General features: G+C 46.8%; 1 protein-coding gene across 8 annotated transcripts in view; it reads left to right on the top strand.

The window, feature by feature from the left end:
* Positions 1–26,511, top strand: part of LOC142582334 (irregular chiasm C-roughest protein-like) — a 940,430-nt gene that overhangs the window by 582,041 nt on the left and 331,878 nt on the right. For all 8 annotated transcript variants that reach the window (XM_075691923.1, XM_075691922.1, XM_075691926.1 and 5 more), the window contains one exon: positions 15,846–15,986. In XM_075691923.1, coding sequence (XP_075548038.1) covers positions 15,938–15,986 — 49 coding nt within the window. In that variant the 5' untranslated portion in view covers positions 15,846–15,937. The remainder of the gene's footprint in view (positions 1–15,845; positions 15,987–26,511) is intronic.

Below are 26,511 nucleotides of genomic sequence, written 5' to 3'. Positions count from 1 at the left end.
ACGTCGCATGACTCCCGTGAACCCTGGCCCGTGACAGGGACCGGTACTTATCGAGGCAGCCATTAGCTGCAAAGCGGTGCCGCTGACTGCAGCGCTGCTAGCGTGTTAGCTTCCCGCATCTCCTTTCATCTACTTAGGCTGCAGCGAGCAGCTGCCTTACTTTATGGGGGTCCTCTTCGGTGCTTCAGCGGCCTTACAGCGTAGGACGTTGATGTACGCGACTGCAAAAGAATACCATAGATGAAGTAAGGTCTCTGGCGTGCCTCGTTCATCTACCTTCTCCGCGATCCGCTCTGCTTCCGCCTTGAAATCCACTGCTCGCGAGAACGGCCGTTTCCCTTCTTTGCTATGCCTTCGCCGATGACTTGCGTTCCGTTCACTGGCGCGGATTTCGGCCATCGATTTTGGAATCATCGTTCATGATAAGCTCCTCCTGCTTTCACCGTTTGTTTTAATGCTTACGCATTATTTTACGTGCGAGAAAGCTCCGTGTGCTATTCCGCCCTTGTGGCAGCCTTTTCCGCTTTTTGTTGCCTCTGAGTTCGCTGTCCCAGAGAAAATGGTCGCTCATAGATGGACTTAGCGCGGAAGACAGTCACGATAAACCTGGAAGGATGAAAAACGAGATTACGCCTTGAAGCGCCGTCAAGGCTTACAGCGTTCACTGGCCAGGACTGCGCACATGCAGCAGCGCAGCCGGGTAGAGAAGGGGAAGGAGTTCAGGGGTATTTCGGGGTCAGAACGGCGAGTGAAATTTCGTTAAGTCCTGTGAGAACAAGGCGGATAGCACGCTACGAAACAAAGGTTATGATATTCCCATTGTAATTTACTCTTCGCAATATGCCGATTTAATAGACAACGCGCTTCGATTTTGCTTATCTATAAAGAAGATTGCATTTGGCATGCTGTTAGTGTCAGCGAAGCAGTCTTCATTTTAATATAAAATTGAAAAATTGCGTAGACTGCTGGTTTATTAGGGAAAGCTCAGTGAAGTAAAACTATAGTACATTACCTTAGCAGCGTTCTCAAGGTTTGTTTATGTTGAACGTGAAAATTGTTTTATGCTATTTTGGGGTTCAGGAGCCCAATTCATACAAGCGTAGGCAGTAAGGTGAATCCTACTGTTTAGGAAAGCCATAGTTCTTACAGCGACTCCTTAATTTAATTGCTTAGGCTAGTCTGCACTGCGGACGAAAACAATTTTACAGAGAGCTCTCATAGGCAGAAGAAAACGTGCGAAAATTGTAGGAGGAGTCGTGAATAAAAAAAAAAATCACCGACGATTAAGATATTCCCTAATGCGAAATTTGAGCGGCGCTCTTTAGGGGTTTTCAATTCCAACGGTTGTGTCGCTTATTGTTCAGAAAGAAAGCGTGAAGACGGGAACGCGTGGCTCACGCGGAGCGCATTCTCTAGCGGCGGTGGCGCAGGCGAAGTAGCTCATGCGCAGTGGGTCCGAAGTCCACGCCAGCGCTTTCTTTCCATGTGTGATATCTGTGGACGCGCCCACCGCAGGCCATATTAATGACGTCATCGGCGACCGGGCGACCGCGCACCCTACTATAATGCCCTTTCGTAGCGGGTTGCCGCTACGAAAGGCTTTCTGCATTGACTATACTGGCACCCTATAGCCGGATATAATTAAGTAATTCTTGTTTAAATAATTATTGTCGTAATTCAAAGTAGGTCTGATTTCAGTTTCAAACTATACGGGACCGCCTTCTCTGCATAAATATCTATAGTAACTCCTATTTCACTACTAACATGAGTACAGTGATGTTGTATTCTGAGTATAACAGTTTGGTAAGCCGTCTTCTGGCGGAAGTCATCGCTGTGTCGTTTCTACGATAAACAAGATGCTTCCGCAGATCATGTGGTCATTTAATGTCCTTAGTATGACCAGCCGCGAAATTCACTGCATGACTATATGAATGATTTTTTTTTTTAATTATGGGGTTTTACTTGCCAAAACCACTTTCTGATTATGAGGCACGCCGTAGTGGAGGACTCCGGAAATTTCGGCCACCTGGGGTTCTTTAACGTGCTCCTCAATCTAAGTACAAGGGTGTTTTCGCATTTCGCCCCCATCTAAATGCGGCCGCGGTGGCCGGGATTCGATGCCGCGACCTCGTGCTCAGCAACTCAACACCATAGCGACTGAGCAACCACGGCGATGAAGGTATAATTTATACATTTAGTGACAAGTATAACTCTTTCTTCTGCTCTTCGTTTAATCTTAAAAACTTCAAAGCCCAGCATATTTAACCAATAAGCAGATCCTTTCATTGTACATATGCCAGATGTTATAATTTTAGTACATATACCAAGCCTTCGCAGTCTTTCTTTAGTTCGTCATGAATATCGCCAAAACTAGCATTTCTGCTCCTTTTCTACGAAACAACACATGCAAATTGTTGAATAATTTCGATTGGGGTCAATTCTCTGAGGAATAACAACATAAACACGCTGTCATGTTGTTAGAACTTCTTCTATAGTCACTAAACCAAGTTAGCCTGTTTGAATTCACTGAATTCGAAAAATTTGTGTTCCGTGTTTGCCAAGTTTATGTTCATTCATGTTTTGCATGTGTAGCTCTTTCCATAAGTGTCCTCGTGCTCATGCTTGCCGTTTACCCATGCTCAGCATGTATTCAAGAAGTGCAGAAACCTGAGCAAGTAAAGTGATCGCGTTGATTGCGTTTATATCATACAGTTAAATCTCCAAGTGATCATGCTGTTCTTAACAATCCTTTCGCTGACTTCTGTAACTGGTCCAAAGCATGGCAAATGAATATCAACCTTTCCAAAACTGTCTCCATGACCTTTAAACGATGCTCATGCCCTTCCTTCTTTGCCTATGCCTTTAACAATATTACTTTAAACAGCGTCTTCGAATTCAAATATTTAGGTATCCTGCTAACACGCGATTTGTCATGGTCGAAACACATTGATGTCACCTGTAACAAGACCCTTAAAAGGCTAGGTTACTTACATTTTACGCTGCGTTTTGCTCCTCAAGAAACTAAACTTCTTACATATAAAACCCTCATTTGCCCGATCTTCGAATGTGGCTGCGTTTTATGGAATCTACACGAACACTGTGACATGAGAAAACTAGAATCAGTGTAAAAAAAGCAGTACGTTTTGTTTGTAGGAGATATGACAAGAATTTTTCGCCGTCTTACTCTCTTCCCCCACTTGGTCTCACTCCTCTTGCAGAGCGTCACAAACTTTAATGCCTAAAATTCCTTCAGATATTAATCAATGCTCCTCGCCTCTCCTCTCTAGATAACTATTTGACTTCTTCCATACCCTCATGTACAAGGAGTCACCATGCTCTAAATATCTCACTCTTTCATACCCGTACTGATTCCTTTAAATAGAGTTTTTTTTTTTCATCAACAATTGAAGTCTGGAATTCATTACCGGGCAACATCCGTTCACTACCACTAAAACGATTCACGCAAACTTGTTTATAAATGTTTGTATTCTTGTTTTTCGTCCCACTACTGTAATAGCCTCATTGAGGCTGCAGTATAAATAAATAAATAAATAAATAAATAAATAAATAAATAAATAAAGTCAATTTCGTATTGAACAAAAAGCTTCATTAGAGAATCATTTTAGCATAAAACATGATCCTTAGAGAACACTGACCCGAGACTAAATGCTATACCTTGGTTGAAGATTTCGATGCGCGCTTAACCTCAGTGCATCATAAGCGAAGTGGAAAGCGTTGTCTTGCCCGCCATTCTGCTTTCTTTTTTTTTCAGCGTAAGCACTTATAAGATATACCAGCGTTCGCTCTCACGAAAGATAAACGGCCATAATTTTCTGAGCAAAATCACGTTTGAAAATCATAGTGTGACATGTTTCTGATCAAATCCATTCCAGGCTGAAGATTCATCTCTTTGTATTCTATACATCTTTCCGCTCGTCTAAGTATAGTGGCTATGGGGGCCCAAATGTCTACGAGTATCTTAAAAGTGCCTTCTGCTTTCTTTTTTTACGAATAACGCATAGAGCGTAGCCTACGAGTGGATTCCAAGTCTTCTGCGAAGTGACCTGAGTTGATTGAATTATGCTAAATCGAAGGACGTTGCACTCTGGGATGGCGCATCTCGAATCGATGCCTCTCTCAGTAAGCCCTTCGAGTTTGTGATCCGCGAAGCTACACGACTACTCGTCGGGGCGTTTTAAGAACCGTGCTATTTTGACAACACCTTCGTCGCCACTCATCCTGATTCACTTATACCGACTGCGTACCTATATATCATCCCGCTGTTTTGTCGTCCGGGCCCGCCTTACTCTCATCCGTGCAAAGAGAAAAATATTCGCACTGTGCGTTCTATGTGAGTGGCCACGTGTGCAACGATTTGGCAAGGTGCTTTCCATCATACTGCGTCAGCTTCGCTGGTCTTTCTTACGCGAGGAAGCCATGCAGTATTACGAAAAATAGAGCTGGCATTAGCTAATCGGCGGCCGCTTTCATATAACCGATCAAGTAGTGAAAACTCGCGATCAGTTCGTGTCGGCGATGCCTTCTTCGATGAAGTGCGATTGGCTTCTTTTTTTGACTTCGACCAGAAATAAACCGTTCTTTCTTGGGAGGAGCTCATTGAATTGGTTCCCTAACAAACTCCATCTTCAACAACGCTGTGTGGTTTTCATGAAACAACATTGCGGAGTGCATACTCGTCCTTACGGATGCCCCAACTCATACACGTCAGGCACAGAGCGCGCAATCAGCGCGTAGTCCGGTGCAACATATGAAAAACTGAAGCGTCCGTCAGAAGCCATGTATGCGCTTACGCCTTGCGAAACCATCTCTTCAAATGAACTCGCTGTAGTGTCGTCTCCAGCGCCGTCTTTACGATGGCACTGACAAGCTAAGTGCTTGCGTGACGCGAGATATCGAGGACGATGGGTTTCTCGAGAGTCTGCTTCAACACACCGTGCGCCTTTGGCGACATATACCCGGCTACTTGGAGCTCAGATATATCCCTCTTACATGTTCCACTAACTTCTGGTTTAGATTACTGTTTTCTTGTCGTTATTTCTCTTTGTTCCCTCATCTTTGCCATGCGGTGCCTACTTCTTTCACGCAGTATTTAGAGACACTCTTCTTTGCCGCCTTGCTACAGCCCATTAGGTTTATGGAAGTCCCTGCGACGAGTGGGCTGCAGATAGTTTGTGTCATCAGATGATGGGCAGATGCCGTTTTCGCATACCCTGGTTGTGACATGTAAGGAGTTCTTTTTGCTGGCGTATGCCAACGAAAGGCGAGTTCCTTGCCTTATAGCTCTTTTCATGTACACTGCAATTCTATCCTAATGTCGTTTACCATGCGTTGTCGTTTCCGTCACCACACCTCGGTCTTCGCACGCTCTTCGAAAGCACCTGGAGACATAAAAGAAAAAGAAATTGAGTACACCGCGTTCGTTTCACGCTCGTTGCACGCTCGTTGCACGCAATTCTGCCCGCAGCGGGATAGTCAATGCGACCACTGGCTCGCTCGCGTTCGTTTTTGAAGAGGGCCGCGTCTCATATCGCGACTTTATGGTTCGTTTACGACCTGAGCGCCGCCACCGCCTCGACCGGGTTATCGCCCGCGAGAGAAACAAAGCGCAGTGCTGCTTCCGCCGTTCGCTGCACCGTCGTTGAGCTGTTCGGCGCGATGACGGCCGGCAACGGCACAGAGAGGGTAGGAAAGCGCGAGGTCGCCTTGCATTATGCCAAGCGGCCGGCGCGTTTAATGGCGGTAAGGCCCGTTGCGGTAATGACACCCGCGCGCTGGCTTGTTCACAGAATCTACATTTTGAACGTTTCTCGCGCCTCCCTCCCGCTTCCTCTCGCTCTGTTGGCTGTGCCGCACGAAGAAAGCTGCCCCACCACCCGTGTGGCATTTGATCGAGCAAGAGCGGCGGCTGGTGCTCTTGCGCGCGGGGAATGCCGGCCCGTAACAACCCTTATCGGAGCGGCTGCTAGCGAAAAGCGCGCGTGTTTGCGTGCGTGTGTAAGTGCGCGCACGTTAGCGTACGTGTATGTGCGTTGCAGGTATAATGGGAGCCAGTGAACGGCCGCATAACGCCGCGATAGAAGCCGATTTGCACCGCGGCAAGAGGAAGAGGGTTATTCTGCTCTTGCACCTGGTGAAAGCAGAGTAGCCTGGTGCACGCCTAAGTTGTGTATTGTTGCGCTTACGATTTTTTTTTATTTTGTTCTGTGGTAGGTTTTTTATGTGCAATGCTGCATGCGTATGATGTAATGGAACTTTGCAACATGGCAACGCCTATTGCAAGGGAGCCCAGTCATTCAGCGCCATGAAGTGGTGCGCCAATTTTTCTTTTTTCTTCACCTGCGGTATAATAAGGTCTGGCAGAGCGCCCGTTGGCCCCAGTGCATTCTTCCATGCGTTGCATACAAGCAGAGAAGTGCTGCAATTTATGTTATGAAAGAGCGCAGCATGGAGAAAATAAAAATGTAGCATGATTCAGTGGGCCTGCGCTCGGGCGCGTTTATTCGAGAGGCCTTGTTGACTGGCTACCATGGCTGATGGGACCATCGAGGGTATGTTCTTTTATATCTTGACATTGCAATGCCCTTTCTTTTGAATGGGACTCTGTTGGAGATCAAATACATGCAGCCATTCGTTAGTTAACAAACCTTACGCCGTTGATCGCGTTAGCATGAAAGACCCTCTCCCGAGTGATGGTCCGTGGTGTGGTAATATGAATGAGTGCTTGCATTAGTTGTTATCGAAAATTACGGCGAAATCTGCGCTGCTCGCTTCTGCTTGTTCCATGTGGCCGAACCAACAATAACTATAGAAGAGAACGAGCATAATCATGCTTATCGCGCTACGTGCACTGCCACCTCCGGGCCTGTGTAGCACAAATTTTGGTTTCAAATTGACTTTCACTTTCATGCGGGTCGTGCTTACCGTGCGTACCAACTGAAGCCTAGGAGATGGCGGCTTGACTCATGTACTCATTACCCCTACAAACTTTATATCCGTTCAATTCCTTCGTAGAGCAGATACCTCTTATATCTGCCAGTGCTCTTCATATGTACCGGTCCCAGTGACAGTAAATGTGCTTCCAGATACCCTGTGACTTCTGGCGTCTCTCTCCTCCTTCCCTCCCGCGGTTGCTAAGCGCTTGCGATTACCCAATATAACCTGCACTGCGTAATTCGCGCTCACCATGAGCCTCACAAGTTGCTCATGTCTAGAACATATGATTTTCTCCCTATGCTGCTTACATTCCTTCTCGCGGATCTCGCGTTACACAAACGGGTGAAGTAGAATCATTGCGACAGGAGGTGACAAGCTTCGGGGAAAAAATGCTTGCTTTGAGACATACCGACTACAGGCACCTGCCGTACAGGACGAGCATAGACTTTCCTGCCTGATGGCCTGGCCCTGGCGAGCCCATCTCGAGGTAAGAAAGCGTCCGAGGGCGCTCTGCGTTGCGAGCAAGAAGCCAGACAAACCGACAGGACCATTTCATTTCTTGCACTTGAGTGAATGGTGGAATTGAGAAGCAAAGAAGGAGCACCCACGGCAGCTGCGAAGGGAAAAACGGGGAGGAGCGATCCAAAGTTGCCAGTGAAGCAAAATAAAACGAATGACCGCGTGAAGCAACGCGGCAGTGGTGGCGAGCGGCGGGTTGCGGACGGCAGCGGGCCGAGAGTGGGCCGTTGGCGCTCGCGCCGTGCGGCCACTTGATAAATTTGGCTGCGGGAGCCGGCCGTGGATAAATCTTCATTACTTCGAAAGCAGACACAGAGGTCCGGGTCCATTTGCGGGGACCCCGCGGTCGCCACTGCACGATGCTGCCGTGCGGCGTTGGTAGAGGATGAGGGGGGCTTTGGGACATGAGGAGTCGTGAAGGAACAGAGCTGAAGAGAGAGACGCGGGGTTGCCGTGGGTGAAGCGTGGCCATTCGCGGGCCACTCTGAGGCCCGCTCTGTGTGGCTAGCACTGTACGAAATGGCGATGTGTGGCCGGCCGCTACCTTGTGTCGGTCGGCCTGCTTCTTTATCATTAAGTTTTTATCTTGCTTTCATCATTACTTGCCTTTGCTCTCTCGTAACCATTATTTTTCCACAGTGCAGGAACCAAGATTTAAAGGAATGTTTGCCACTAGATTTTGAGTTTGTGATGAAACGTCCTTATTAGAAACCATATAACAAAAGAAAGAAAGAAAGAAAGAAGGAAGGAAAGAAAGAAAGAAAGAAAGAAAGAAAGTAAGAAAGAAAGAAAGAAAGAAAGAAAGTAAGAAAGAAAGAAAGAAAGAAAGAAAGAAAGAAAGAAAGAAAGAAAGAAAGAAAGAAAGAAAGAAAGAAAGTAAATGTATACACCACCTCAAGGCCTAGGCATTAGATGCATTTATAAAGCTCGCGACCAACTGTAGGCGTGATGTAATGGGCCACCGCACGTTTTTGCATTCTTAGCACCTTTCTTTCTGGTCGACCCTTAATCCCCTTCCCCTTGCGTAGGGTAGCAAACTGGATGTTCGTCTGGTGGACCTCTCAGCATTTCCTTCTTCCCTTTCTTTTTTTCTTCCTCCTCCTTTAACGCTGGTTGCTTCTATCACTAGTTCTTAAAATTTTAGAGTAAGAGCTACTACTCAGTAGCATTGCTGTATCCTGTAAGGCGATTATGTCTTATATTTGTCACGACGTACACTGGCGCCTGTGTACGCCATGTGTGCACGCTTGCTGTATTGTAAGCTAGCGCTGAAAAAGTGACTTTATTAATTAATAGTTATGTAAATGTACATGATCACTGCAAAGAGAGGAACGAAAGCGGGCTAGTGGTTGCCTCCTGAAAGGGATACCACGCTTACCATTGACTTTTAAAGGTACTCAGCATCTCTTTAGGAGGGCACAACGATTATTGCGAGTGCATGCATTCAGACTAGCTCTACTACGACGGCTATCCAGCGAGCGCCACGCTGAACCTGTTATGCGACTCTGTTCAGCGTGCCATGAGGGAGACAGCCCTGCTGCTGGTCGTTCAGTGTCTTCGCAGCAGCGATCACCAGCGATTGCTATTGAAAACGATGCCATCGACTTTGCATTCACTGCGGGCACGGCCGCCATATTAAGCTACAATTTACATCGGTGGCAGTCTCGGCTGTTCCATCCGGCCAATTCGTGACGATCGAGGGTAATGGTTTAACTGGAGGGGTTTGTTACCATAACCCTCTTTCTTATTCCGTTAGTGCGCGCAGTTCTTGCTTCTATATACCATGTACCAGTGAGCCTAGAACCAAATTCTCTTAACAGCTTCTAGAGTAGTTAATCTCGAGGTCGCATAACAAAGGATAGCTTCCGAACTGCTTCCGCAAGTACGCGCTGGTTAAGCCGCATAGTGCTTCAGCTTAACAAGGTGCAAAGAAGCCGGTGTGACATAACGCAGCTACACAAGCCAAGTCAGAAAAGACCGGTGTCGCCACGAAATGATATTGCTGCTCAGAAGCTCCAAGTGCGGAGTCGATGAATACGCGCACACACGCACGCATTGAACGTCGCGACATGAACCGCCATTTTCTCAAAGACAGCAGGTGGCAAGCGGGACACGTTCTTTTTTGTGGCAAAGCTATAGCAGTAGGCTGTACGGAATTCGGCGTGGAACCATATGCGATAGACACTTCACCAACGCACTCGCGCAGACTGGTTAGTTCGAAATGTGCATGAACATGTGCATGCTTGCACAAGCACGTAGAGAAAATTGACGAAAGTGGCGCATGCGTTCACATTCTTCTTGACGAGCGTAAGCTTTACCGTTCAAAGTGAAATTCAAGTTTAGCCTTTCAAAGAGACTGATTCAACAAGCATGCCTAAATCGGGATGCTGAAGGGCACCTTCAGAATAATTTAAGTTTAAAATGAAGTGTAACGAGGGAGTCGAGTCATGAGTAGGGGCGTGAAAAATTCGAAGCAGTCACTATCGTATTTGTAGTATCTATCGAATGGAGGCTTTGAACGGTGACTCTCGAAGTTTAGGGAAAATAAACTACAACTGTTTCGGAGAAAATGTAGTATGCGTATGAAGCTCAGCGTGCTCTTTAGTATCTGCCTGTGCTTGTTCGTCCCCAACCAGTAAAGAGAGAATCCGTGTTCTTCTCTTGCCTCAGTGTAGGAAAAATATTGCTTCGCGTATTTGACTTCACAGCACATGTCGGAACAGGCCTAATGACAAAGGCAATATGCTGTGTTTCTATAAAAGTGTCCAGGACACTATGCACAAGGACAGAGCTGCTGTTGGCGGATGTAGTGAGACTATAGTCTGATGGTCATGGCACTTCGAAAGTACAAAGCTAGATTTTACCTCTACAAATTCACGAATATTCGAGAACGCAGGATGCGCAGCCCACTCCTCATCATATAGCCCATAGTCAACAATAGTCACCCACACGCTTTGCTGACAAGTGTTTACAATAGTGGCGCACGCTAGTTTTAAAAATTGGAGGACGCTTAAGCTTCGCCTTCAAGAGTGGAACGCGACAGCGTTCCCATCGACCCGCCAAGGGGTGTAAGACAAAGCGCTACGGCGCAGGGATCACTTACGAGGCGCCCCGCATCGGACTTTGCGCCCACCTATCACACAGAGAGCGTCGAGCAACGCAGCGTTCTGCGCGGCAACGAAACGTGCGCCTGAGCAAACGGAACGAACCAAAGAACTCGGTGTCTCGGAGGGGGAAACGATCTACGCCAGCCAAACGTCGTGATCGGCACGGGCAGAGAGATAGACAGATAGTAATCTAAAGAAAGGAACGGCGCTTGATTCTGCAACCCGCGTGGGAGCACGGCGAAGCGTCGCCAGGGGAGAGGGAGTCGGGGCCGCAACGCGCCTGGCACCGGTCCGCGCACAGCACAGCCCCAATGCGCGCATGGCGCGCCACCTGTCGGGGCAGCGCCGTACATTGAGAGGAGGGGTCTTCTGTGTTTGCCGCAAGATGGCTCTGCGTGTGCGGTAAGCGCAGAAGAAATGTAGCGGAAACGTACTTCGCTGTTCGTGTAAATGCGACTTCTGTAAGTTAGGTGCTCATAATTACCGATATACACCGCAGTATAACATTCTACGGCACGTTTTTAAGGCAACACCGCGTTCACTAAAAGCGCGTTTGTACCGATTTCAAGCATCGAACTCGTGGCTGAGTGGTAGCGTCTCCGTCTCACACTCCGGAGACCCTGGTTCGATTCCCACCCAGCCCATCTTGGAAGTTGCTTTTTATTTATGAAGTGCCTGCCATGATTTATCGCTCACGGCCAACGCCGCGGACGCCGACGACACCGGCTTTTCTGCGACACGAGCTCCTTAACGCTATCGCGTTGAAATTTTGACGCAATGCGACTGCTCTCGGTGTATTCTTGGCAAAGCTACTTTTGGCTGTCTTGTCGTCATTCTTGTGGCAGCAGCTGTGAAGAACTTATTTATACGCGTGCGCTACCACAGAGCCTTTAATGAAATTACAGAAGAACTGTTGTTACCAATTAGCTAAGCAGCAGTCTTTTTTCCGTCAAGATCTCGAATCAGACAACTCAGTCCCAATATGGACAGCCGGCAAACAAATCCAGCAAGTCGCATCTCTGGTTTCGAAATTCGCAATCCAGCGAATCCGCTGGAGAGCCAGTGAGACGTCTCCCGCCTTAGTCGTGTTTCCTCGACCAAAACAAGGCCGCCTGGCAAGCATTAGCTTCCTCCATGCACTTAGCCGACCTGTCATCAAAGAATGCAACGTGACCCTGTGAGCGAGGGGTTGGCTCGCGCTCGCTGTTGTATTTCTTCGCCTCTCTTCGTTTGCACTATGGCTCTGCTCTTTCGGTTAGGGCTTTCGCCCTCTCCGCCTGCCTCTTTCCTGTGCGGCGGCAGTCACTGCAGATACATGGTAAATACAGCGTCTCCTGGTTAGAATGTCCGGGACTCTCGGAGCCGGGTCATCTTGCCATGTTTGAATTAAACCTGCGTTGTCGCGCCCTTCGACTGATTTTTTTCTTTGTTATGAGACTGGGCGGCTTGCAGAAGTTTTTTTTTGTTATCTCTACTACAGTATCGTCTCAATAGCGTGAGCGTGTGAACCTCCATGTTTTCCGTAACATTACCCGCCAGATACTTCAACACAGCTGACAAGGCTGCCTTCTCATTCGCTTTAGCTTGCAACATCAGTTCAAGTTAGTCTGACAACTCGAAAGACTATAACACAAATCATAATTTTTTTCTCTGGTAGTAGGAAGCGACATATCTCATTGTGAAACACTCGTATTAAATTGAGCGACTTCTACTGATAGAACAAGACTGAAGAGGAATCACTCATCAATGCAATGCCCCTTTCTGATTTGCGTTCTGACCAACCGCGCCGGTGCAGAGCTTCTCAGTATTGAAAATACTTGTCGTTTAGCTGTTAGTCATTTTCCGTAGTCGATAAAGCTGGTGAACTTTTCTGCAAGCCTCCACAACAGCTAAAAGAACAAGACGCATATGAAGTGAAGCGCACTTTTATGGTGTACCGACTTCCTCGAAGTCGAGACAAACTGTGCGCGCGTCTGGGTAAAATCATTCATATCCATTAACGCGCGTGAAAACTTGTGCTACGATCCTCAGAGAGATAATGCTTTTGCCAAAAAATATGCCGCTCTTTTTTTCCCCAGAGACACCGTTCGAACTTCGGAACATTCCTTCCTTCATGTCGGCCATTCTATTGTATTATTTTAAATCGGAACACTGCATTTATTTCGGTTTTACCTTTCACTTACAGCTCCTTGTTTCCCCTCGAAGCATGCTTGTATATTTTATGCGTGCTACTTACAGCGTTGGAAATCTCTCGGTACTTTATTTGGTGAAATTATATGCAAGGTCTTTCTCAGCTTGTTAGTTCGTCGTTTTATTCAAATAGGATTAAGCGATGATAAGAACCAGAAGGAACAAATATTGATAAACCTGCGTCCCCTCGCAGTGCGGCACAATAGAACTTGTGTGTTATTTGGCGTCTTCATTCTATCCGAGCAGGTTGCGTTTGTCTTGTTCAAATGCTTAGTAGCTTTTACCACAGTATTGTGCGTACATGTCCTAAAAAGCTGCATAGCATAATAACTTCATTGGTATATTAATTTATGGTCTTAATATTACGCTTGTGTAGTAAGGAAAGTTAGCAAGTTGTTACTAGTTAGGTTAGAGTCATTGTTTAGAGGAATCCATAAAGACTTCGCATGCTTCTTGCATATGAAAATTTAGGCTGAAAGTGAAATTCGTAAGATAATGAAACTTATCGCTTCTTTAGGGTTGTGAATTATTGCTTCAAAAAGTAGGGCTGATATGTAGAAATGCGCGTCGCGAGAACATCACTTCACTAGGACAACTTTTTTCAGAAAGTTTGTTCGTACTAAAGATGACCTGGAGCTGTCAGACCAGACTGAGATATTAGAAGCATTAAGCAACCTAAGTTATAAGTTCTACTAACTATTGGTAGCAGGATTAGGGAGGAATTGACAAGGATTTCTATTTATAAGTGTTGTTTACCATAGGCCAGCCAAATCACCTAGTCAAAGCTTTCTTAGCATTTCAATCACAGTCACTCGGGCGAGCGTTGGTAATGATGATGACCAATTTCTTTTTCAAACGCCATTGTCATGTAAAACGCCCTTCCTTAACGGCAACCTCATGCACATACAACCTAGCATGCTCACTTGAAACAATATATCGCTCTATTTCTCGTCAAGTCATCGCCAACGTCACCTGCCGTTTGCATACGTAATTAAATAAGATTCACCTCGATTATTCTTTTTGTTCTCATTGGAGTGAATGTTGCAACAATCTTATTAGCTCTGCAGTTTTCTGTTCTGTATTTTAGATGATCTTACTGCTTATTGTTTCTTCTTTATCTGTACTTGCATAATAATTAGTTAATATTCATGTATACCTAGCATGTTTATTCTTGTTCATTCATGTTTTCGTTCTTAAATGTACTACCCTATTGTATCCCCCCTCTAAGTAACGCTTTTGGGCCATCTGGGCTCCAATAAATGAAATAAACCTAAATATCATTGCAATTACGAATATGGGGCCTATGTTACTGCAAAATGTACTTCCATATGAAAGGCTCTGTGACAATACTAGTCAGGCCCGTATTCGAAGAATTTCTCTGACGTGAGAGCGTTTGATTTTTTGGCCTGCGTACGACACTCATGGCACTCATGTTTGTGATTGGTATCAATGCGAGATGAGCATCCATACGTGGTGATGGCCAATCGTGAATGGCACTCAAAACAAGTTTTCTTGGTCCATATTCACAAATTATCTTGCACTATATTCGTAACAAAAAGGTTTGACCAATTCTGACGTCGGACATATAATCAGCGAAGGCGGCTGGCCGGTGGCAGAGGTCACTTACAAAGCAAAAGCTTTGTGAATTCGACAGCTGAATATAACCCACATGGTAATCGTACTGCGTGCAAAGCAATCAAGGGGTACGCGACACGCCTAGCAGTTTGTCTCGTTTTTTTTCCGCGTCTGCCCACGCTGCCATTACAACTTTACGTAGCCATGTACTCCAACTACGGAATTAGCTTAGTGGCTTTTGTGGCCGTGTCTGTCAATGTCTACCTGTGTTGCCGTCAAGTATAAGCAGTTCGATATGTAATCTAACAGAATTTATACCTCTGTACAACTGGCGTCGGTCAAGCTTGAACAGCCCGCAGACAAAAATTAACTGGTACGCGGGAGATTTCTAGACGACGACGGCAGCACCATGCTCAGGCCTGCTGTAAAAGTTCGATATTTACGTGCTGCAGCCTAATACTGCAATTTCCATTAATCATTAGCAAGATCCAAATCCTGTAGCATTTTCGAAATATTTAGGTAAACATCGCGTAAAGGCTGACTACGTCTTCGTGGGCTCTAAAGAGCGGCAAATGATAGCTTCAAGAGTACTTTGCTGATTTACCACAATAAAATTGAGGAAGAAAAGCAAAGTTTAAAGCAGCCGTGACCATTTCATTTGATTTCAGCGATTTATTTAATTTTTACATTTGCTTTCGTTGCGCATGCGTATTAGCACAGAAAAGTGCGACAGCATCTTTCAAACAAGCGTGGGCAAGGTTCTCTCGGGTTCAGCAAAACGGATTAATTTTCGCCGCACTGCTGGCGACACTGACTATTCGAGGTATCCGTTTTTTATGTCCTGGAAAATCTGCTGTGATTGCATAAATGTTGTTACGTCCGATATCAGGACTGAATTACGAAACATCGTTCAGTCTTGCATTTTCGTCTTTCAAGATAGGTCTACTTTGCTATCCCCAGAGAGAATCAAGCAATAGCGTCCCCTCATGCGACTGCTAGACTGCTCTTTAATCTCTCTTGCCTGCGCTTATGCCCTTTAGGCCTTTCCTGCTTCGTCTTTCTAATTTACATAAATTTGAAAGGCTTTATGCGAATTTGCATAAATAAAAGACTGCGTCCGGAGGAACCACCATCAAAGGGGCGACCTAATCGCGACTACTGCTTCTGAGATTAAGGCGTTTCCTGCCCGCCTTCCTTTTTCACGATTGCGCCTTATTCTGGATTCCCTTGGAAGTGCCATCGTCCCGCTTGACGAGCGCTTTTGAGGTAACGAGTTGGGCCGGCTCACCGAGCCGTTCTCTCTGCGCTGCGCGATAGTTCCGGCATCCCGTTTGGTGGCCGACGTGGCGTGATTTGATCTGTCCAAGAGAGCGGGAGATTCGGGAGCGCCGTCTGTATGCCTTTGGGTTGTACACCAAATGACCGGCGTGGCTGGATTCGGCTTTGCACGTTTATTCCTTATTGAGCAGTTCGTTTTTCTTCTTCTGTTGCTTCTCGCAGACTGGCGAACCCACGTCGGAGGAAGAGATCACGAGCCCGATCGTCCAGCCTAAGTGAGATCACGCGAACCGCGAGGGAGCTCAACGGTGGAGATGGTCGGATTCGCCTGTCTTGCGTTTCTGCTGCCCGCCTGTGTCTCAGGTGAGTTCCTTCTTGGGCGCACCTGTGCTGCGCTGCAGCGAAACAGTCACGCTCTGCGGACAGGTACGCGCCGCTTGCCCACCCACCTATAAGTATACTTGCCCCGCAATACGACCGGGCTCCCGGCGGTGACACGAGCGCTGTTCGCTGTCTCAAGCTATATTTGCTTTCCTATTAATGTTTGGAGTGCGATGCGCGCTATTCTGACATTGTATACGAGATTTAGTGAGTACAAACTCGCTTCCTCATGCACATTCAAAACCACATCCCGTAAGAAACAAAAGTAGACCGTGTTCATTGCCACAACAAACGCGGAAATTAAATTTATCCCTACAAAAGCAAGAAACAGGTTACGCAGGAGCAAAATACACCTCAGCAGGACGCACTGAGCACGTGATTCTCGTGCTATCTGCTCGACGTGTAAATTGGTGTGTCCGTATATAGATAACTTTGCCGTGTTTGAGCCGATCCGTTCTTTTACAGGTACCTGCGACGCAAGAGATACTTCGTTGAGTTGCTTCATATTTCGCACATGTGTAAATTTACGACGTTCTGTGCATGTAAAAGAGAAAAATTGAATTTTAATACTGAACAGAGAAACTGGATGAACGACCGTGGCAGTGCTGTTCAAATCCAAGTTGTGACACTCTCACCCGAGGGACCAGCCAGCAGGCTCATTTCGCAAAACCTTTGTAGAGACATGCGGTCAGACTGGAAAACAGCATGCTAATTCATATTCTGGAACGTCGTCTCACACTGGCACGCGCATTGCGAGACACTAGTATGCGCGTGAGCTAAGAGCGTGCTACAACAGAACTGACATGGCGGTGCTACTTATGTCGCTACAGTGGGCTGTTTTTCTTGGGTGAGCTCAGAGTATCGTGTGCCCGTAAGATGGGCAATAAGACCATAAATTTCGCTAAAAAGAATGCCGCAAGGTGGCGTCATACGATGTTAGCTTGTTGTCGTGCTCTGTAGAACCACTTGTTATGATCTTGTATATGTAAAGCACCTGTAGTCGGTGACAACATAAGAATTACAAAGAAGTTCCACCCACAAAAACACAGTGGGCATGCTCTTCACCTCCGAAAGAAAGCTGCACCAGCTGGAGTTAGCTCACAGGTTAATGACGTTTGTCGGCTAGTGTAAGTGCTAGGCTAATTAGAAAATAACAGTTAGTTGTTCCAAGCTAAACTATTACCTCTGGCCCAGCAGTGACATTAGGGCGCCCTATATAATCGTCTATAGAGGTTCAGGTTTCCTCCTGAAACTAGTGATTCCAAAGCCGATCTGTACGGAAAAACGTTGTTTCAAACTCATGAAATCGTTTGACGTCAGCTAAGTAACAGAATTTAATTGGCTGGCGCTTCTGTGCAAATTTTGCTTTAGTTGGACAGTGTACATATAAACATGTAATTATTAGTTTGTTACCTACTATAGAACGACCGGCTTTGCATGCCGCGCGCCTCATCGGCCATGTGACCCCACGCTGCAAAAGTGCCATGACATGCCAACCTAAGGTCTGCGAATAAAACAAAAGGTAGCGAAATTCCTCCTCGCCCGGCCTCTCCTTCTCCCGGCCTTCTCGCAGCTCGCTCTTTCTCTCGTAGCTCGCCCTCGCAGTTTGGTCGTTCGCTGGGAAACCGCCCACAGATTTACACGAGGTGAGACATTAAAATTGTGGTTGGGTGTTTGCGCATCAATTTTAACCGTATTTAAGGCTTGATTGTTGTGCGTTGTGCTAGGAACGATGATGGAACGCTATGAAACTGGCAGAAGCAGGTATTTTTGTGCTTTTTCGGCGCGTAACTGCGCGCCTGTTTTGTGGCTTCGGGTTGGCTGCCTGCTTCCAGTTATTTAGAAGAAGACTTTTGAGGCTAGTTTAGGGGACAAATTCCTTTTAGCGTCGAGGACCAGCGCAAAAACCAGAATTCTTTGTCTCGCCAATAATGTATACATAATGTACACGATGTTTATGTACATGCCAGCCAGAGCTTTGTTTGAGGGTTATGTCGTCCACGGCCATGCATTGTACTCGTAAGCAGAAATACTGTCGCAACTTGCACAGATCAACTCGCTGCGCGAGTTATTTTTATTGCATTGATCAGATTTTTTGTTTTCTGCTTTCTGAAGACACTTGCCAGGCGTGAAAGCGCAGCGATAAAGGTTGCGCCGGTACATGCCAAAGGCGATGCGCTTGCGTGTGTGCAGCACTATGTAGCTGCCGATTGAACAACTCGGAAGCGTTTAGTGTGCTCGAAGTGCGTACGTGTGTACTTGCGTGTACCCAATCGACTGCCGTGTGTCCAGCTTGTGCCGCTTCAGAATTTAATCATCTTAGTACCCTGATGACCGAATGCAAGGCTCGTGACATATTCGCCTGAATAACACGAGTGTCATGTAGAAACGTGCGCGATCAATGCGGAGCATCTCTGCTTTTGTCGTCGTTTCGTCGTAACGCTGGCATCTCTTTATGCAGTGAAACTGGTCCGTTGGCGCTCAGATGCAAATATCACAGTAGAACCTGAACTTCTTTTGTGAACAAAGCCTATGCAAGGACGAAAGTTACACATAGAAATGGTTTCTATCAATGAGCATTTTCCCTCTTTGCGCAGTTCCAAGTCAGTACGAGCCAGCAAACTCGTGCACCACTTTATCCTGCCATGACGGCGAAGCGGAGAAAGCCTGCTCGCAATAGTCAAAATCATTTGTACTGGTAGTGAACAGCTTGTCCTCGCAAAATATATTTGCAGCGCCTAACAAAAATATGGACTGACAAAGCTGCGCGCTCTCATTACTACAACAATAACACGTGTTACGTTTCTAGCATGATATATGACAGAACACAGCCTACGGACTCCATAGCTTCATACAGCTGTTGACGCTAGCGCGATCAGGAAAACAAATCTGAACTAGCACCGACAAAAAGCACCCGTGCATAAGCTTACCTATGCCTGAGCTCCGCACCCCGTCAACATAAAAAAAGCTACGTTCGTACACGTTTTAACCTCCAGTTCTCTTAGAATCAATCCCTAACATGAATAAAAGAGAGACTGAGTTCTTCAATGACGCGGTTAGCCACGAAACTTAGTCAAAACATACCAAATCCCTTGCTAAAACCTCGCTGCAGGAACTTGACAGCCAACTGTCATGGTGGCGAGCACGCCGAGACGCGGAAAAGAGGAAAAATAGAGAAAAGAGCGCGAAAAATACCACGGCACGGCGCTTAACCAATTGCGAGACTCAGATTTTCTCTCCTGCCTCCTCGCAGGCTCCTCGCAGCAGCGGTGGCGGCAAGGTCTCTACCTTTTAATTCAGGGACCTTACGCCAACCTTGCTGAGGGAGTCACCTGATAGATGACAGCCCAGCAGCGCCTTATTGTGATCATTTATCTGGCTCATATGATACGACATCAACTAGGTGTACAAACATTTTGCCGATGATTACGATATATCCTCCCTAATGCGAAATTTGAGCGCAGTTCTATACGTGTTTTCATTTCGCGATATACTGGCTAGCGTGGACAATCTCTCTCGTCGGGCACGTTTTAAACGAAGCGAAATGTTCCGCGACTGCCTCGCTAATCTTCAGATCACGAGAGCCAGTGCGTGGGGCCGATCCACAGCAACCGCCGCCGACAGACCTACCAGATGACGTGCGCTACTTAGGCTCCATCTCACAGCCATCGTCGAGCACACTACGCTTTTCTTCTCACACTTTCGCCATATCCTCCTCCGCTTTCCGCATCATGATTCCGCTGCACCCTCATCACCGCTTTCCTCCTCGTGTCTTTCATCCCCCACTTTCACCTTTCGCTGTGCTCGTTCGCTCGGTTATGCCGCACTCGCCGACGCTCGCCGCAGGAACGGGCGTCTAAGAGCTGCGCTCTAAAAAAATGACCAACCCTTCCCCTACCGGAAAATGGGGGTAAGCGAAGCTTGTCCTGCGTGCATCTGATCTTCGTTACGGTTAAGTAACCCACAGGTAATGGTGCCAGATTGTTTGGGCCTCCTGCTCCCTCAGCTAGGGATCTTTTCGTCGCTGTCGGATTGCCTGGGCTCGAGCGGCTTCAACGGCTGCATCGGCGCGCCGACGGCGAACCCTTTCACGGGCGAGTTCTCGTCGCCGCTCGTCGAACGTTGCCCGTTCTTCGGGGGAACGCACAGCGCGTGGCCGCCCTATCCGTTTTCCGAGACTGAACTGAACGGAAACTAAGCCCGCGCAGCGCGCGCTAAACTTTCCGGCCCTTTCCCTCCCCGGCGGAAGCGAAGTGGCTCTGTTTGCGCGCGTGGCGTGAGCGCGCGCCTATGCAGCTGGAATCCTTGCTATAGATAATGACTCAGGCTCCGGCACTGGCACAGCAGTCAACTCGTCTAGCCGCCCTTTCCCGCATCTGCTCCGCTCTGTGAGCAACTGTTTTTTTTTTGCCTGACCACGACAACGCCATTTGTGTTACGTATATGTATATATTTGCATATGTATATTTGTATACAAGAATCGCTTGAAAAGAGTTGAAGAAACCCGTCTTCCGCCAAGAATAACGATTGGCGACTGTTGCCGCAGATAAGCACCTCACTATGTGCGACTGCCTGGATGCTGCTTGTTGCGAAAACACATGTATGCTGACAGTGAACGTTGTCGTTGTGGACTGAGGACAACAGCGAGTACTTCGCCGTCCACCTTTATCGCCACTGCCTTGATATACAAACTGTTTGAGAAGATGCAGTCAGCCTGGTTGTCCTTCGATAGTCGGCGCATATGTTGCATGGGAGTGGCCAAAGGCGAACTGATTTTGCTCCTGGAGGAACGTCATGGCGTGGCCAGGTTTATCTTAATGGGTAAAGAGTGTTTGAGTTGATTTATACTTCCTTTCCTTCCCCTCATCATTTTGGAGGCGAAAGCCTTCATTGGCTTGTTGCAATGGCTCATACCCCAAAAATGCGGCGTATAGTCCAGTGAAGCAGAAATATCATCATCAGGAATGGCTCGTAATACCCCGTAAGCAAGCGAAGATGCAATGGCTGAATATAAATGAAGAAACGAAAGAAAGAAAGAAGTAAGGAATGAAAGAATGAACGAAAGAACAAAGAACAATGATAGAAATAAATAAATAAATATAGAAAGAAAGAAAGAAGGAAAAAGACCGAAAGAAAGACAGAACTTAAGAAAGAACGAAATAGCTTTTAGGTAGTGCACTAGGTGCTTGCGTGTGTTGCTCAGGAGGTCGACCTACAGCGCCATACGTCTGCTTCACACTGCGGCTCGTTATGTCTTTCAAGAAGTCCGACGCCTCCCATCGTATAATTTAATGCATCACCACGTCTGCCAGCAGACTTTAGTCTTCACGTGTTACAGGAATGTAACATGCTGCCGAACTTTTTATCCGCTTTCTCCCTTTTGCCATCGCAGTATAGCCAACGGCGTTTTGACATAGTTAACCTTCCTGCCTTTCCTTTATCCCTTCTCTCCATTACTCTTTCAGTCTAGCAGGGTATCTGTAGGTTCAGCCTTGAAAGTTTTATTTTAGAAGCTAGCACTTTGTGTGCTTACGTCCCGACACGATGAACAAGAAGTTCGGCAGCATGTTACACTCCTGCAAAACGTGGGGGCAAAAGCCTGTTCCACACTTAGTAATGCATTAAGCTATACCATCGGAGGGGTCAGACATCTTCCAAGACATAACAAGCCGCAATGTGACGTAAACGTGTGGCGCTGTAGGTTGACCTCTTCAGCGACACATGCAAGGAGCTAATGCACTACCTCAAGGTTCTTTCGTTCTTTCTTTCATTCTCTCTTTCTACCCTTTGCCAGCGCGGTATAGCCAACCGCGTTTTAACATGGTTGACCTTCTTGCCTTTCTGTTACCAATTCTCTATCTTACTCTTTCAGTCTAGCAGGGCATCTGTAGGTACGGCCTGGAAAGTTTAATTTTAGAAGCTAGCACTTTGTGTGCATACGCCCTGACAAGATGAAGCCGAGTGCGTGACAGAAGCCCCTCCTGGTCAGCATAATACATATTTTAAAGGAGAGGTTAGGTCACCAACGGAAAAAAAGAGATTTAAAATCGTTCTTAAAGTTTCGGCTCCCCCACAGGAGCTTTGTTCACAATTCCGGAAAACAGGCCAAGTACGCGGTCTTTATGCGTAGTGCATGGCATGATTAAGGCACCTAGTATATGGACGGGCGGAATATTGCCGTCGTTGTGATCAAGGATTTTAGCCGTGATTTCGATGATAAATCACACCAGATAACGGCTTGAAGATAGGTTCTTCTCCTTTGCCGTTACACGTGCTTCGCCCCAGTTGATAGAATACGACGTAGTTGTGTAGTGCTCCACCAGGGCATTCGACGCAACGTGTTGTTTATTGACGTCGTTCTGTGCTGTTGAAGTCGTGTCCTGAAGTTGCCGGTCTCGTCTATGCAGACGTATGGGCAATCAGCATATGGTACGACGTATACGACGCCATGGAACTTGTCCTTGTCCAGACGGTCCTTCAGTTTGACCATGTCAAGCCTGAGTTTCCACGACGGAAGTGCCTGAAGTACCGGCAGGCCACTAGGTCCTGCCGTATGATCAGATTGTCCGACACACGGTCTGCCGCTCTTGCGCACACTTTGTCCTCCCGACGAAGAAAGGAGCCAACAACAGCTCTTTTTGCGTGACCGGGTGCATCTAAATGTACTGAAAGTAGTGTGGAGTGGGAGTGTGCTTTCGAAACACACTGAACGACAAACAAGGCCCCTCGCGTTTCACGAGAGTGTCCAAGAACGGTAGCTGACTATTAGACTCCGCTTCCGTGGTGAATTTCATTGCTGCTTGCATGCTGGTCAGGGGTGAGCCGTTAACAGGTGAAAACTACCCCTCTGCACAATACTGAAACAGTCGTCAACGTATCGGTGAAAGATTTTTTGGCGTTGGCATGAAAGGGGATAAGGCCTGAGCTTCGATATCCCTCACGGAGAGGTTAGCGGCCACGACCGAAATCGTCGATCCCATTCCCGCTCCGTGAATTTGCCGATAAAAATGCTGCTCGGATGTGAAATATGTGTTCAATAAGAAAAAACTGAGTAGCTTACCTAGCTGTCACCTCGATGGAAAACCTCTCAGGCAGCGTGGGATCCTTTTCGAGTGAGGTGATGCAAATTTTCATGGACAGGTGTATGGGTGCACTTGTTAAAAGTGACATTATATCGAAAGAAACTAAGATGTCATTATGGTGGACCCTTCTATCTTTAACTTTCTCAATGAAGTCGAAAGTGTTGTGGATATAGGTAGCACCTTTGCTGACCAGTAGCGAGATGACCCTATACAGATAATGTCACACCTTGTGCAGTGGGGAACGGGTGCAGTACACTATGGGGTACAAGGGAGTGTCAGGCTTGTGTACCTTCAGTAAGATGCATAATGCTGGAGCAGATCCATTCTGTCGAAGCAGTCTGTATAATATAGCTGCTTGTGTTAAGGCCAGCAATTTTCACAGGTCCCTTTGCAACTTGGGTTGCGGGTCTCTTGCAACGGGGGTGTACGTGTCTGCACCATTCAGTAGCGTGCTCATTTGTTTCTCTATGCTTGCACTTATCTAGTCGGACGGGGGCGTTCCCTTTATCGGAAGGAAGTATCACAATATGTCGTGCTCCTGCTGGGGCAAGGGGGCTATTCTGGGTTGAGTGTACAACTTTGACAAGACGTTTGAACACATCTTGCCGAAGCGTTAAATACAACTTTAAATCTTTTTTTCTTCCTGTTGTCCTAATAATAATAATAATAATATTTGGTGTTTTACGTGCCAAAACCACTTTCTGATTATGAGGCACGCCGTAGTGGAGGACTCCGGAAATTTTGACCACCTGGGGTTCTTTAACGTGCACCTAAATCTAAGCACACGGGTGTTTTCGCATTTCGCCCCCATCGAAATGCGGCCGCCGTGGCCGGGATTCGATCCCGCGACCTCGTGCTCAGCAGCCCAACACCATTCCTGTTGTCCTGACCCATCCTATAAAACGCCCTGACAAGATGTATTCTCCTTCCGGCGCCCAGTTACATCAGACCACTCGAATGAACACATGTTAACCGTGAAGCATAAGCATCACATGTTTTCTGTCACCAGAAAGTAAGCGACACTGCAAAGAAACAAAACAAAAACAAACAAAATCTTTCATTGCGTCTGCTTCAGATCTGTCACGTACACATAGCTTGGACACACATAACCGGTCATCACACTGAAGCCCACCACCCACATTGTGGTAGCATATAAAGGGGCCAGCACTTGGCCAATATTATACATAGCCAATGTCTGACGACGGTTACCTAGTGATCTCCCGTATTTCCCCGCGGTTTATCACGCAGCAGCATGCTAGAACATTACAAATGTTCTAACAAGCCTTCTTGCCTGAGTGGCCTGGTATATTGACATTGATGGCACATAAATTGATTTGCATTTTTAAAACAGTTACTTCTCATGACGACATATCTCAATCGGCACACCGACTGGTTACATTCTTGAACCTCTTCAAACTTGTTTTACCTGGGTTTCGCTTCGGTTTCTGTCCTTCGTGAGGGGATGAAGTAGAGTTCAGCGATCTTTATACTTAAAGCAACGTGAGAAATTGGCGCAAAATATTATGGAAAGGTTAGCAGAGCGCTCAGTACCAATTGAATTTTATTATAAAGAAAACTTCACATATGCAGTATTTTCACACACGCCTGCACGCCACACACAACACACAGACAGGCACACACCGAAAAAAAAAAAGACATGAGGAGCGGAAGCATGCCTATCATACAGTGTCATTTGTGATTATAAAGAAACAATATTTATTTCCCTATCAGGAAGAGCATTGGACACCCTTAAATGGGGCTCTTTAAGGTGGCGTCACTTCAAATCTGCATCTCAATATCTAACAAGTAGCTTTTCTGTCAGACATTTAGTGCGATTGTGCACTTTTTCTTGGGATTAATTGTGGTTAGACATTTCAGCGTCTTGAAAAAATTCAGGTTGTCCATTTACTATTGATTGATGGCATGTACTTAATATTGCGCAGAGAGCAAATAAAGGAAAAAGAAATTCGTTTAAACTGGTTAGCTTCCTTTGATCATAAACACCTTTCCGTGCACCGCTCTTCACGTTGGCACATTGGGAAATGAAGGCGTGGGCGGCGGCCTTGTCTGTGCTTCCGTCATTCCTTGCTGGACCTGGCGTAGGATCTGGTTGGTCGTGAACAATCTGCTCTCGCGTCCGCAAGAAAAAGGCCGCCTCTGTGCCTGGATTGTTGCAGAATGTGGCAGTGGGCTTCGTGGAGGTTACAAAGAACTACAAGAAAAATGAGTGTACGAGTGACAGCCTAAATTGTCGACGTAGTTGCCAAGCGGCTCTCGCAGTGTTTTGCTCGGCTCATTGGTGCGATTTACCCCACAAGCATGAAAACAGACTCAATGATCGACCCGCCATTGTAGCTTAGTGGCTATGGTGTTGGGCTGCTAAGCATGTGGGCAAGGGTTCGATCCCTCGTGGCCGCGGCAGCCGCATTTCAAAGTGGGCAAAATGCAAGAACGCACGTGTACCGTGCATTGGGTGCACCTTAAGGAACACTAGCTCGTCAAAATTAATCTAAAGTCATCAACTACGGCCTATCTCATAATGGTATCTACATCAAGGACATAACAAAGTTTTATCTCTCTCTCTCTCGGTTTTGACATGTAAAACTCCAGAGTTTCTTGATTAAACATCGAGTCATTCACGCTCGTGTGCGCATTCGAGATTAGTACATGCGTAGTTGGCCTGCTGTCGTTGTCTGTCTCTTGCTCGTGTTCAGACACATGCCCTGCCACACTATGACAACCGTGCAAGAGACGGGCGACACCGAATATAAAGTCCTCGAAATGGGCGGCCAGCTGCTTCAAAGAGCGCAGCTTTATTGTTGCGGCGTGAGCAGCGCCTATGCCGTTCACTCGTGTTGCTCTCAACTTCGCTATTCATTTCCGGGCCGTTCGGCTGCACTTTCGGGCTGCGCCTGCAACTGTGAGCGCGTGACTCAAACGCGACACAGCCGCCGTGGTCCCCTATGTTTCTTTCCTTTTTCAACAAAAATTACAAGTGCTCAAGTTTTGCTGCGCGTAATCTCGTTCCCTCAGAATGTGGAGCTCAATTTGTCTTCCTTTTTCGGGGCTAAAGAAAAACCGGCTGCGTTTGTGGGCCGCACAGCTAGGCGCGACAGTGGTCGCGTTTCTTTTCTTTCTCGCCTTTTTTTTTTTTGTACGTGTGTGGCTATGTTCTATGACGCAGCCATGAGCACATGGCAGGCACATGGAACTAAAAGAAAAGAAAGGGACGCGGCCCTGCGTGCATGACAAAATCAGAGAGAGGCGGAGAAATAACATCATGCGTTTTGACAAGTAATTAGTCGCTCGGTTGTTCGTTTCCGGTAATTCTGGACCATCCAACCGCGTTTAAGCCGCGAGAAAATACACGTTCTTTATTCATTATTTTTGCCTCTGCAACTGCTTTTCTCTCTCTCTCTTGTTTC

Source organism: Dermacentor variabilis, chromosome 5, assembly GCF_050947875.1.
Source record: "Dermacentor variabilis isolate Ectoservices chromosome 5, ASM5094787v1, whole genome shotgun sequence".
In the NCBI taxonomy this organism is placed as follows: Eukaryota; Metazoa; Arthropoda; class Arachnida; order Ixodida; family Ixodidae; genus Dermacentor; species Dermacentor variabilis.
Note: the sequence above shows the minus strand (reverse complement) of the source record. Positions and strands in the feature narration are given on the sequence as shown.